Source organism: Trachurus trachurus (assembly GCF_905171665.1).
Source record: "Trachurus trachurus genome assembly, chromosome: 3".
Lineage (NCBI taxonomy): Eukaryota > Metazoa > Chordata > Actinopteri > Carangiformes > Carangidae > Trachurus > Trachurus trachurus.
This window is the reverse complement of record NC_139893.1, coordinates 14233400-14246233: the sequence shown is the minus strand read 5'-3', so window position 1 is coordinate 14246233 and position 12834 is coordinate 14233400. Positions and strand designations below refer to the sequence as shown.

General features: G+C 39.4%; 1 protein-coding gene across 1 annotated transcript in view; it reads left to right on the top strand.

Moving 5' to 3' along the window:
- LOC310984129 (CUB and sushi domain-containing protein 1-like) overlaps window positions 1–12834 on the top strand; it is a gene marked incomplete at both ends in the record, with an annotated part of 396452 nt that overhangs the window by 338515 nt on the left and 45103 nt on the right. The window contains 9 exons of the mRNA XM_083969256.1: window positions 774–919; window positions 2526–2606; window positions 4303–4416; window positions 5673–5789; window positions 7005–7076; window positions 8119–8265; window positions 11277–11465; window positions 11562–11747; window positions 12056–12253. Coding sequence (XP_083825382.1) covers window positions 774–919; window positions 2526–2606; window positions 4303–4416; window positions 5673–5789; window positions 7005–7076; window positions 8119–8265; window positions 11277–11465; window positions 11562–11747; window positions 12056–12253 — 1250 coding nt within the window. The remainder of the gene's footprint in view (window positions 1–773; window positions 920–2525; window positions 2607–4302; window positions 4417–5672; window positions 5790–7004; window positions 7077–8118; window positions 8266–11276; window positions 11466–11561; window positions 11748–12055; window positions 12254–12834) is intronic.

Sequence of the window (12834 nt, the reverse complement as noted above, 5' to 3'; positions counted from 1 at the left end):
AGGCATGTGGGCTTACCAGATATCTGTTTTATATTATTAACAAAGGCTGCTTTGGTTTCTCCTCCCCTCTGTAATTAAATCCAGTGAGTGAAAGCAAATCCACTACTACTCATTCATAAGAGGTTCATACTGATGTCACCTGCTGACCTGCCTGCTACAGCAGCTATGGCATAGCAACACAGGCAGCATACAGTATTTATGTCTTGTGTGACTGACAATCTGATCCCACCTGAGTGCAGCCAGTTACATTTTTCATCTCTATTATAGATTTGCATTATAAGGAATCTACAGAAGCAGTGTTAGAGGTAACTGTGGATTTATAATAAGATACATTTGGACTGAGGTGTTGGTGAATCCTTGCAGCGGATCGATGAGAAAAATCTGTATATTTCTGCACAGAGCAGAAGGAAAACGGTTGTAAGCTAAAATAATGGAGGTCCAGCATGGGCAGATACAGCTCAGGATGGTTCAATAGGTACCCTCAGGTTACTCAGGTTGCTGAGGTTAACTATTGCTTTGTAGTACTATTGTGCTGTTTTCCAATTTCACACAAAAAAAATATTCCCATTGTAAAAAATATCTTTATCTTTCTTTATTTAACTGTCAAATGTATATTAGTGTTATGATGTGATGTTGAATCTTGGATCCTGTTTGTCAGAGGGCTGTGACTCTTAAGGTTTCTGTCTCCATCCCTCTGCTGCTGTGATGTCAGTGTGTCCTGCTGCCTCCAGTTCAGCATCAGATGTTATTGTTGTGTCTCATTCTTTATTTAGGGACGGTCCAGATACCTCCAGCCCTCAGCTGGGAGTCTTCAGTGGGAACACAGCTTTGGAGTCAGCCTACAGCACCAGCCCAAAGGTCCTGATCCGCTTTCACTCCGACTTTTCAACAGGAGGGTTCTTCATTCTCAACTTCCATGGTACAGAAACACTCTCTCTCTCTCTCTCTCTCTCTCTCTCTCTCTCACACACACACACACACACACACACACACACACACACACACACACACACACACACACACACACACACACACACACACACACACACACACACACACACATACTCGTGCAGTATTTTTGTGTGTGAGATTGAAAGCATGATGAATGGTGTGTAGAGACAGATATACCAAGCATATTTTTGTATCTCTGCATGACAATATCAAACTAATCTCCTTAAACAATACATCTTGAATTATGAATTTATATTGTCCTAGTATGAGAGTGTGTTGTGCCTTTATAATTGTTCATCAAATACTGTAAAACTCCAGGTTGTGGGCCTTCCTACAGTGGAACAAAAAGTACTCAGAGATGATAAAGTGTGGTCAATTTTCCTCTGTCACTCTAGTCCATCACCGGCTCCATTACTCCACTACTATTCAATGTTTTTGAGAAGAAACAAGGCCATACCTCTGAGTAGCGTTTATTCCATGTGACGTGTTTGTATTTACCTCAACACTGAACATTTTCTGAGGAATCACTGGTAGTGTGTGTATGCTGAGGTGCAGCTTTTGTAACTGGGGTTTTGTCATAATCACACAGTGCCAGTGACAAAGAGAGCAACTCGATACATTGTTGCTCAGCGGGCGCCTTGTTTCCACTAACCTCAAACAACTGTTTTGAAGGAACCATACAAACAATCTCCACCTCTGTTTAAGTACTTTCTGTTTATGGAACCATGGAGTCATTACTTTAAAAGGGGTTTGGATCAGACACAGTTAAAAACACTGAGAAACATACCTTTGAGGTTAAATTCACTTCTAAAGTTGTTCTTGCAGAGTTTGACACTGTTTTTGACTTGTGAATTCAATCATGCAGTGTTTCTTTTAATCCCACAAGACGCCCTGACAGACTCAGCACCATACTGTATGTGAGATTTGCTCTTCAATTTCTCTGTACTGAACTTTTATTCTATTCTTTATCTTGTGTCTTATTTCCATTGAAAAACATCATATCCCCTCTTCTACATTTTCAGCATTTCCAGGCTAGGTTCTGTGCAGCTTAACTATGCTGCCCAGAAACCTTCTGGATTTGTAATTCAGTATATGGTTCTTACTAGTCATGAGATGAGTATATGAAGCTCCTGCAGTATGTTGCACCTGCCACGTTCTGAGGCACAGACTGATGTGCTGTCTATGATGCAGGCATGACCATCCCCTGAGGAACTGTCTGGATATTTAAAATGACAAATCACAAATCAGATCCTCTGTACCGTTCTCCACCTGGACTCTCCACATGAATGCTGTTTGCAAAGAGAGAAATGCACAGCCTGTTTTTTTTTTAACTATGTCAATAAACTCCTTTTGCAGTGTCAGAACAAAGTGCTGTGAAGTAACATCTTTGTTTTGTGGTTCCAATTTTTTCTTTCATGCACATTGCTTTAACTACCAACAGATATAAAAGGTACCTATATATACTGTAACAACCTCCACCCCACACCCCTTCTACTTACTCTGCAACTCTGCAACTACATACACTTCACTGTACTTTTTTCAATTGACATCTGACATCCTGCACCTCTCCCCAGCTTACCGTCTGAAGAAGTGCCCTCCTCCCCCTGTTGTGGAGAATGCAGAGCTGATCTATGAAGATGAAGATTTCCAGATAGGTAATTGTTTTGATTTATTTTTAGCTTTTTTTTACACAAAACATTTGTTGACACTACACAAACATAAACATAAAACATAAAATAATCAATTTATTATGTCTCTGTGCATGTTTAACAGTGCTTTTCTTTCTCTTTTAAACACGTTTTATTTTTACGGCGTCCTCTACACATCTTTACATTTTAACTGCAATTTACAGAATGCAAATTTGGCTCCAAACTCATTAGTTTTTTTGTTTCATATGAGACGATCTATGTCTGTTGCATTTCTCTCCAGCCACTACAGAGAGTTTAGGAATGTGTGTAGCTTAGCATAAATGGGGCAAACAGCTGGCTCTGTCGGTGGGGAAAATGCAACATTTAAGTTGTCTTAATGGTATTTACAGTTGAATATGTATCTTGTAATTTATCAAGCTAATGTTCAGTAGGTTTAGTATCACATGAGTCTTATTCACAAGTATGTAAAGAAACTGAAATGCCGTGTGCTAATCTCACTGTGTGGTCTGTAAATAGCACTTAAACCACCAGCCTTTTAATCCACATAGTTTTAACTTCTATTTGTATTACGTGAATTACATTAAACTAAGCTAAACACAACTTGAACTGACCTCTTTTTGCTTATTGTACTTTTATGAAATGTATTACCAAATATGTCTTCCCAAGCTTTTGAATAACATCCATTTTAGGAGAAATAAGCGGCTGTCTCCTCAGTTCTCCATTTTCCCTCAGCTGTATTATTTGATTTGCTGAAAGCATCTTACTCTTAGGTTTGGTGACCTTTTAGTTCAACGGGAGCTGTAATTTTGAAAAAAGTAGATATTTCATGAAACCCCAGCATAATCAATTTGCCCTGCCAGCGGTATGCAGAGCCTAGTTGCTTCTGGCAAAATATAGAATCATTTTTCTGCAGTAAACTTACATTTTGAAATGTCAACATTTTATGAATTCAGAAAACCTTGCTGATTTTTGAAAGATTTGTTGATTTGTTATTATTATTATTTGTATTATTGTGCGTTGTATTTGTTCTTTGTTATTGTTTATCTTTTTATCGTTCACAGTATATTAGTTTATATGAGGAAAAAATGTCATTAGATAACTTGTCCATAATAGGTCACAAACAAACACAACAGTGATCCAGACAGTGATAGTACAACTACAGAATTGTGCTTCACAGGATAAGGACTGCAACTCTTCACGCTGTTCTCTATAAAAACCAAAGGGGAGTAGTTTGGGGTAATCAGACATAAAAACCTCACAAGCCCTCAGAACATTTGAGAGCGTGTGGTGTGAATTTTATATCCTTACAACCTGGCAGAATAGAGGGCCATAGAGACGGCTCTAGTATTGTTACCGGTCAATGATACACTCATTGAAAAGCTCAATGTTGAATCTTGTGTGTTTTGGTTCTGCTCTGCAATTTTAAACTTATAGACCCCCCTGATGAGAATGGACTCACTGCATGTGTTCTCAGTATAACAGTACCAGTATTGTATTACACTTTTGCCTCTTTTAAAATAAAAACCCTGGCAATCATGTCTCTTAAAATGAAGTAAAATAGCCAACATACAGTAACTTTTGTAACTAACATCACTAACATAACTATTATGGAGTCTTAGAATTCTAAACATATCTATGATTTGGTTTGGTATAAACAGTATATGATGAAATAACAGGAGTTTTATTATTTTCCCTGTGACAGGTGATATTGTAAAGTATCGCTGTTTACCTGGATACACACTGATTGGAAAGGCGGAGCTTATGTGCAAACTCAACTCCCATTTGCTCTTTGAAGCTCCAGCACCATCGTGTCAAGGTAAGACAACGCTCAGTTCAAGTCCCTCACCACAGACAGCATCAGTGGGACAATCAGACCACAAACCCTGAATCTTAGCAATTATCTGTGATGCCTCATCAAAGTGGTCTGAATCTGTAGTCAGCTTATCTTGTGTTGCTCAGATTTGTGCCTCATATTGGAACAAATTTATTCTACTACAGTACACATACAGTTATTGCAATTACACTTCTATCTAATCCTAGATCAATAGTACGTGTTGGAGCATTTCTCTGATGTTAGCATCTATCCGTGCCACAGCATAGCCTCAGTCATACGCTTTATTTTATAATCTTATGATCATATGTTAAAGCTCCAAACAACACCAATCCTGCATTTTCCATAATGCAGCCTGAGGTGCCCTGACTAGCAAACACCCACGTCTTTCCAGGCCCCCAATTCTGTTGACAAGTTTTCTCCCCAGCCACAGGAGAGATCACACAGCTGTTTGAACTGTCTCAGTGGTTTTCCACATCATAGGAAGCTGATATTGATGAGTAAAATTAAAAGTAGTAGTTGTGTCTGCTCATAAAACGTGACTTGTTTCCTCACTGATAATCTACTGCTGGCACTAGTCAAATATTAAACCTATCAGAGGTAAATGTCTAATCAGAGGAGACCATCGTTCCACCAAATAAAGACCTAAATTTGCAAGTGTGTTGTGTTGTAAAAGTTGTGCTACTGTATTGCTGTGTGATTATTGCTCTATCCACCAACACATAAAACTTAGCAGCCTGCTCAGCATCATTCTCAGTGGGTTGTCATGTGTCATTTTGGGAAATGTTGGGAATCAGTGACTGAAATACAATTAGGCTTTAAACGCCTCATGTTTTACGGCAATTTAAGCAGTGAAGAGGCATAAAATCCTGGTAGCCTGTTGGTACTGATACAGTCTTCCATTGTTAAATAGTCTCATTGTTGTGTGTTGTGTGCACATAACTATTGATTTGTACCCCAAGTCGAAAGCACATATTTTAGCAGCAGTTTGCAGCATTAACACATCCACACTGGGAGGTGGTGGTAGTGCCCCCTGGTATTTCCAGGACACAAGAGAATCCTGATTGGAAATCCTCTTTTAAGAGCGTGCTTTCTGTTACAAGGCAGGAGAAAAAAATAGTAAACACTCTTACAGACAGAAGTGCTCAGCTAGACAACTCAGGAAAAGTCCGGAAGTTCGAAAAAGTTCACAAGAAACCTGAAAGTTTTCACTGATGGGCTTTTATCTCTTACCCCTCCAGCCCAGTGCCCGGCCAATGAGGAACGGACGGCATCATCAGGAGTCATACTAAGCCCTGGGTTTCCTAGCAACTACCCCAACAGCCAAACATGCTCCTGGCTCTTACATATGATTTCAGGTACACTGTCAACAAGCCATGTACGAGGGATGTCATGATACCAGAAATGTGGTTGTCGATACCAATATCAATGAATTTCCATTATTCCCGACCAAAAATAGAATAAGACAAAAGAGGCAACACACACAAGACGGTGTGCAGCAGTGGTTTAAATTGACTATGATGGCAACACCTGTGTGGTGTGAAAATATTAATTTGGAAAGATGGTGTTAGATAATGACACTCGCCTGTTAATGTTGTGAGCACCCAGCTCATGTTATGAGCTGTCACCATGCTAGCGTAAACAAGCTAACGTTAGCCTATGTGAACATTGTGTGAGCGTTGTTGAAACAGATGCCAGCTGTTAACATTGGCAAACAATTACACTAACTTTTTTGGATATGAACAGTTTGATGACATGTTGTTTATATAAAGTTAATTACAAAAACTTACTCACACTGAATACACCCTGTGCACAGATAAATGAGCTGCATGCTTAGAGGTTTTTCCTCCTTCAGCCTAATCTGAAATGCTCTGTGACACTATTTGTGCACTGGGATAACTGTTCATTTCTATAACTTGTCCCAGATGATTCACGTTTTTTATACCATAAGTCATGTTGTTATACCTAACCTTTTCATTGGTGCTTGGCATGTGTTGTTTACTTTACCTGTCCTTGAGTTAGATATCAGACTTAAAGACTTGGAGTACGACTATAGCCTACATCCCTTTTCAGTCTCTGAAGCATCACCTTCGGTACTACAGTAGCAAAGAAATAATGTCACATTTTGAGAATTCTTTTGATAGATAGATATATCTTGTCATCAAAGTATTGGTTCTCTTGACATCCCTGGTTTATACAGTTTGTGTATAGGCTGCTGTGTGTGTGTAATGTTATGTTTGGGGGACTGAAATAACCGTGTGTGTATTTATATTTACAAAAAGTTTGAGTGATTGATTGTATGTTGTGTTGTACTGTATGAGAGACCGTCTGTATGTTCCTTCATGTAAACTGCATGAGTTTTTGTGTGGGTGTATGAAAACATAAGTGTATGTAAAATACAGTGTGTCAGAGTGATGAGTGTGCACATTATGTATGTACATCTGTACTTACATGCATGATGCATATTCATGAATGTTTCTGCGTAGTCTATGTGTGCAGTGTGTGTATGGTCTCTACTCTATATTGCTGCTTTTTGAGTGTGATTGTAAATTAAGTTTATTTTGTTCCCCCAGGTTATACCATCAATATCTATGTAGAGATGTTCCACAGTGAGAAGCAGTTTGATGAACTGGAGATTTTTGATGGTATGCAAAGCTTTCTCTGTGTTTGTACTCCACAAAGACACATTCACACAGGCACATACACACACAGCTTTAATTCATGTGTGTTTATGAAAAGTAGCACAACACTTAATAAGATGCACAACACTTAATTTTTATTTGTCGTGTTGGGAATGTCCCCCCCAGGACTTCCAAGAAGTTTGTGTGAGAGTAAATTTGAAAGTGTGCACAACAGACTGTTTGCGCTGCGCATATTAAGAACTTCATATAACTTCACAAAACTACAGTGGGTGGTGACAACAAACAAAGTTTTTGCAAGTATATAATATCAGTTCTTTAATATCCGACTAATATCTGTGTGCTGCCAAGTCTATTTGCATTTATCTTGTCTGGCCCAAAACAGACTGTAGCTGCCTTTGATGTTGCTGACGGCAGTGGCATCATTGTTGAGTAGGTGGCTGTGACTGGAGATGTTTTCTGATTTGGTGTTCCCTTCACTTTGTTGAAGGGAACAAAATGTCAGTATAGGTGTCAACATGACGGTTGATGTTTGTGGAGAACACTTTTAAATGAGGGGTACATTGCTAAATGTATAAACTCTTGTATGAAGATAAATGACTTCTTTCTAAACAAGACCAAAGTTGCTCAGGGCTGTTACTGCTGCTTGGATTTATAGGCTTCACAGACAAGACGAGCACAGGTGTCAGTGTTGTGGTCTGTGAACATGAGATTGAGCTAAATAATATGCTCCAATCAGAACACATTTACAACAAGTAATCCTGGGGTACTTAGTGACTTAATGATGCTGTCAGCGTCATGTGCTACATTTCACAGACACAATAAAACTCAGCCTGACTGCAGCATATTGTTCATCTCTGTCTCTGATAATACTCATCTGGAAGATTCTAAGATTATTGGAAATTGCAAATTTACTGACAACCACACAAGTATGAAAGAAAAAATGTGTATCCATCCCTCATATACAATGAGATATTTTACACATCATATATAACTTATGCTACAGTATATACAGCGATTCTGAAATCTCACTCTATTGTTTCTCTAGGATCCTCAGGACAAAGCCCTTTGCTTGTTGCTCTAAGTGGTAACCACTCATCTCAGCTCAACTTCACATCGAAAACAAACCAGCTCTATCTACGATGGTCCACCGACCACGCAACCAACAAGAGAGGATTCAAGATACGATATTCAGGTACATCTAACATCCATCTTTCTTTCTTTTTTCATAGACCCTTTTTGTATTAAAATGAAGTATGAATAGGCATCGCTTGCATTTCAAGTAGGAAGGCTACAATATGGGTCTGGCAAACAAGCAGATGAGTGTCCTTGTCAAGAAAACATGTAATTTGCACCATCCTGCCATGCTGAAAAATCTTCTGTATCTACTTGCATAAAAAACAAACCCAAATGCCTTTCTCCTCATGAAAATAAATTGCTGCATCAAGGGTGTAGGTACATAAGCCACAATCATTTAGAAAGCACTTCTAATTGGAAACTTTCTTTTTGTAATGCATCAGGCTAATTAGGAGCAAATGAGAATGAGTAAGAACAATTTGTTAATTTGACAATTTGTTTCAGATTGAGTGCATTATCTCTGCAGGTCCTTGCCAACACGGTGATGTTCAAACCATTAGCTTAGTTAAATTTAGGTTGGAGCATTTCTCAGCAGCTCCCTCAGTCTCAGTTTTTAACTCCTGAAGAATTTGTTGAAGATGACCACCAGTCTCAGTTATAAAAAATAGAATTTACAGCGACACTGATCCTGTTTGGGCTTCAGAGGAGTGAGTCACAAGGTCAGTGTCCTGGCTCCGTATACTGAAAAAAATGTGCAATATATTTTAGTTTGTGGGTTATATCAGCACAATGGCCTGAAGTAATAGTATTGTCTTTTCCCTATGGTGTTGTATTGCCCTGACAGCGGCAGCTATACAGAGAGCAGAGAATTTATGATAGAGATTTCTCACTTCCTATACAGTACCATTCATGCTCTGGTGTGCTTTATATTGAAACATGTCACGCACGCAGAGTCCATTATATATTGTGCCGTATATGTATAGTTATTCAGTGGTACAGTGGTGTAGTGGTTAGCACTGTTGATCCTAGGTCTTGGGCTCTTCAGAGTGGAGTTTACATGTCCTCCCCTGTGCTTGCATGGGTTTTTTTCTGGCTACTGGCCATAGTTCAAAGTCATGCACTTTGTTGTACATGCCTTTTGTGGTTGTCTGTCTCAGTATAAGTTTATATTTATCAATTGATATAACATGTATTTATAATTTATTAGTTTTGTTTCATCATTTCCCCACTTCTTCAGTGGGCTGTTTTGATTTTACTTAGCTTTACAGTGCAGAAACAGATAAAAAATGACATTAGGGGAATATATAATGTATGTCCTCACTGATACAGCTCCTACGTGTGTATGCATTGATGCTTGTGTGGGTCTGTGTTGCACACAGTTTAGGTTTTTTTTTTTACAGTCACTGGTGCCTTTTTTCTTATCATTCTGTTCATTCTCCATGCACTTTAACTGTGAAATGACCTTGGTGCCATTTTTCTTAATTGTGTCACATTTATTTATCCACTGACCTTTCTAAAAGCAGTTTGGAAAGAAAGAAATTACACTCACTCTGTTTTTTTCCCCTTTTGCTGCTTGGGTGTGTTAGGTGGTGAATTGGTTGGGCTGTAAATAAGTGTGGGTCACTTACTTTTTATTGGGTATCAACAATGTATGTAATATTTTCAACAGAACAATGCTTTTCATTTTTAGGTTTTTGGATTAATCAGTTAAATATATTTGGAATAAATGAAAAAATTAAGTTGATTTAGGGCCAAGTCAAACCACCTAGTGTTTAGATGTGCCACCACAATACTGCACCTTTCTATATTCATTGATAACTGATTTGCTGGCAAATGTCTGGTGAAATTAATTATTACCCTTGAAAGTTATCACAGCAACAGAACTGATGCTTTATGATATTTGAATGGGGGAAATGAATAAAAGAGCAAATACACCAAATCATAACCACCACCAAAATGTAATAATACGGTAATCATTTACATTTATTTCAGATGTTACCATAATATAAGTACAATGATACCCTACATTAGATCACCAATTGAGTGTGTGTCATTCATTGTGTCCGCATTGCACACGCACATGCACTTACAGTATCTAGCCTCATCTTATCTATCCTATTCTGACTGTGATTAATATAGAACTGCTTCTGTATTTTTCTCTCAGCACAGGTAATGTAGGTATGAAGGGTTATTTGAGATTTTTCTTTTTATAGCGTTTCAAATATAAATGTTTCCTATAGACCGGGTGAGAGGTAATTTCAAGCCTCTACAGTCCCCATAAAACTGCTAGTGCAACTCGGCATTAAACAACAACTGATCCTATGATGTATATACAGTAGGCGCTGGGATAAAATCCTATCCAAGAGGAGTTCACGTCCCTTTATTCAAATTATAAAAACTCACTAGTAAGGAAATGAAGGACTAGGCAGTAGTCACTAATCTTTAAATTTTACTGTAAACACTGAATTATCATGTTAGAGAAGCTTTGATAAGATATGAAATTAGTGGAGCAGATAGAACAGATTGATTTTTGAACAGATAGAGTGAGCAAAAAGGAGGCCATTTCCTCTTGGAAAGACAGGTTTATAGATGAAAATGGAAATTACAAAGTGATTTTATTGTCCTGACTGGAACGGGAAAGTCATTCCACCGATGTGAGGCCAAAAGGGAGACGAGCCAAGACCAGGTGGAGCAATGACCACATCGGACGGGGAAGAGAGAGCCAAGTAGTCCATTGCAGCATGTTCTGTCTGATGTTTAGACTGTTGTCCATGCTCTAACAGTTGTGCTTTTATGCTCCACTCCAACAAGACAAAACATTGCATTACTTGGAAAGCTTTCAGAACAAGCACTTTCAGTATTCTGCTTGTGATCTCCTTGTGACGACCTCATAGATTTGTGATTCGTGCCACTGTTGTGTCGACTAAACTCGGTGACACTGTTGCCAGCTGTAAAGCAATAAGGGGCAAAGATGATAATTAACTTGTCTTTTATCCAAAATGCCTGGTAATGGATGAATGAATGCTACAGTGTTTCCACTAATTGGCAGAGTTCCCTGTGAACCCAGAGAAACACATTTTGTTTAATTCGTCTCCCTGTGTCTCTCTCATTGTTTCTGTGTGTCTCCAGCTGCCTACTGTAGCATTAACGATCCTCCGGTGAATGGGGGCGTGGTCAACCGAACCAAACTCCGTCCAGGAAGCAGACTTCAGTTCTTTTGTAACCGTGGTTACCGCCTTGTAGGCTCAGCCAATGCCACCTGCAGGCTCCACACCAACGGGCTGTTCCAATGGGACGAACCACCACCTTTTTGTCAAGGTAAAATCCATCACAGTGATGATGGCAGTGAAAAGTGACAACAAACTGTCTCAGAGGAATGGCCTCTATAATGTTTGTGTCTTTGTCCCGTGACAGCGGTCTCGTGCGGGCTTCCCCAATCGCCGGGCAACGGAAGCTTCCATGCTTACCAGTACACTGTTGGTAGCCAGGTAACCTACCACTGTAACCATGGTTACCACCTTGACCCCGATGTTTCAGTGTCAGCAGTGTGTTTGGAGGATGGCGGCTGGAGTAATGCTGCCTCAGCCCCCAGATGTCTGCGTAAGTGTTGCTGTTTTTTTAACCCTCATAAAGGAGCACTGATATTATGAAGTGATGTTTAGTGATATTGAAAAATAGAAAATGTTGAAATAAACTAGCTATATCCAGATATTTTCTCCATAGCAATTTTCGACCCCACTGTAGCCTATCACTAAAGCATGAAAAGGGCTCTATGGACAAAGTTCCCTAAGCATCCCTCCTGTAGGTCCTTTAACTATAAATAAACTGGAAATTTGAACGGTGAATGGGAAGTTACATAAAGGAAACGTGTAATGTAAATTATTGTTTTATTTTGTTATATTTTCCAGCGGTCCACTGCCCTAGCATTGACAGCGTCTTGTCGGATCACATGACCTACCGCCTGCTCTACGGTAGGCTTGGAGAGTTTGGCTCTATGGCGATGCTGGAGTGCTCATCGGGGTACTATTTGGGCCTTGGGCATCGGACTCTTCGCTGCCTTGCCAACGGGACTTGGGAGGGATCCGATAACCCAGCTACATGCAAGAGTAAGTATTGAAACATACATATAAGCACTGTCATGACCATCCTGGGCAAAAGAAATGACATCTGTTACTGTGAGATTTGTTTTGCTCAGGATCATCTGACCCATTCCCCCTCTGAATGAGGTAATAAAACTTCACTATGATATGATGGTTTGTGCTCCTGTTCACCTCCCTTGGCACTCGGCATAGCATATAACTTCATTTATGAGTCTACACAGGCACACAACCATAGCTGGGGTTTAAGAGATTCCCTTTAAACTGAGTCAACACACATGCCCACATGCTGTATAATCACATACATGAAATACTTCACACTCCACACACTTCACACGTATGTGTTAGCTACTTAAATCAACAACTTTCATGGACGGGGCACCATACAAACCAAGTAATAAAAAAAACAACTTAAACCCACACACTCATACACACCTGCATCAATACAAACTGCATCCCAGCTGCTGCCATATTGTGTGTCCACCCAGCCCGGTGCAGAAGCTCAGCGAAAGTACTTCCTCTGATGCAGTTAGCTTGTTTTGCGCCAAGAAAGCATGTGCTTTTCAATTGGTTTGAGTGGAAGCATGGCT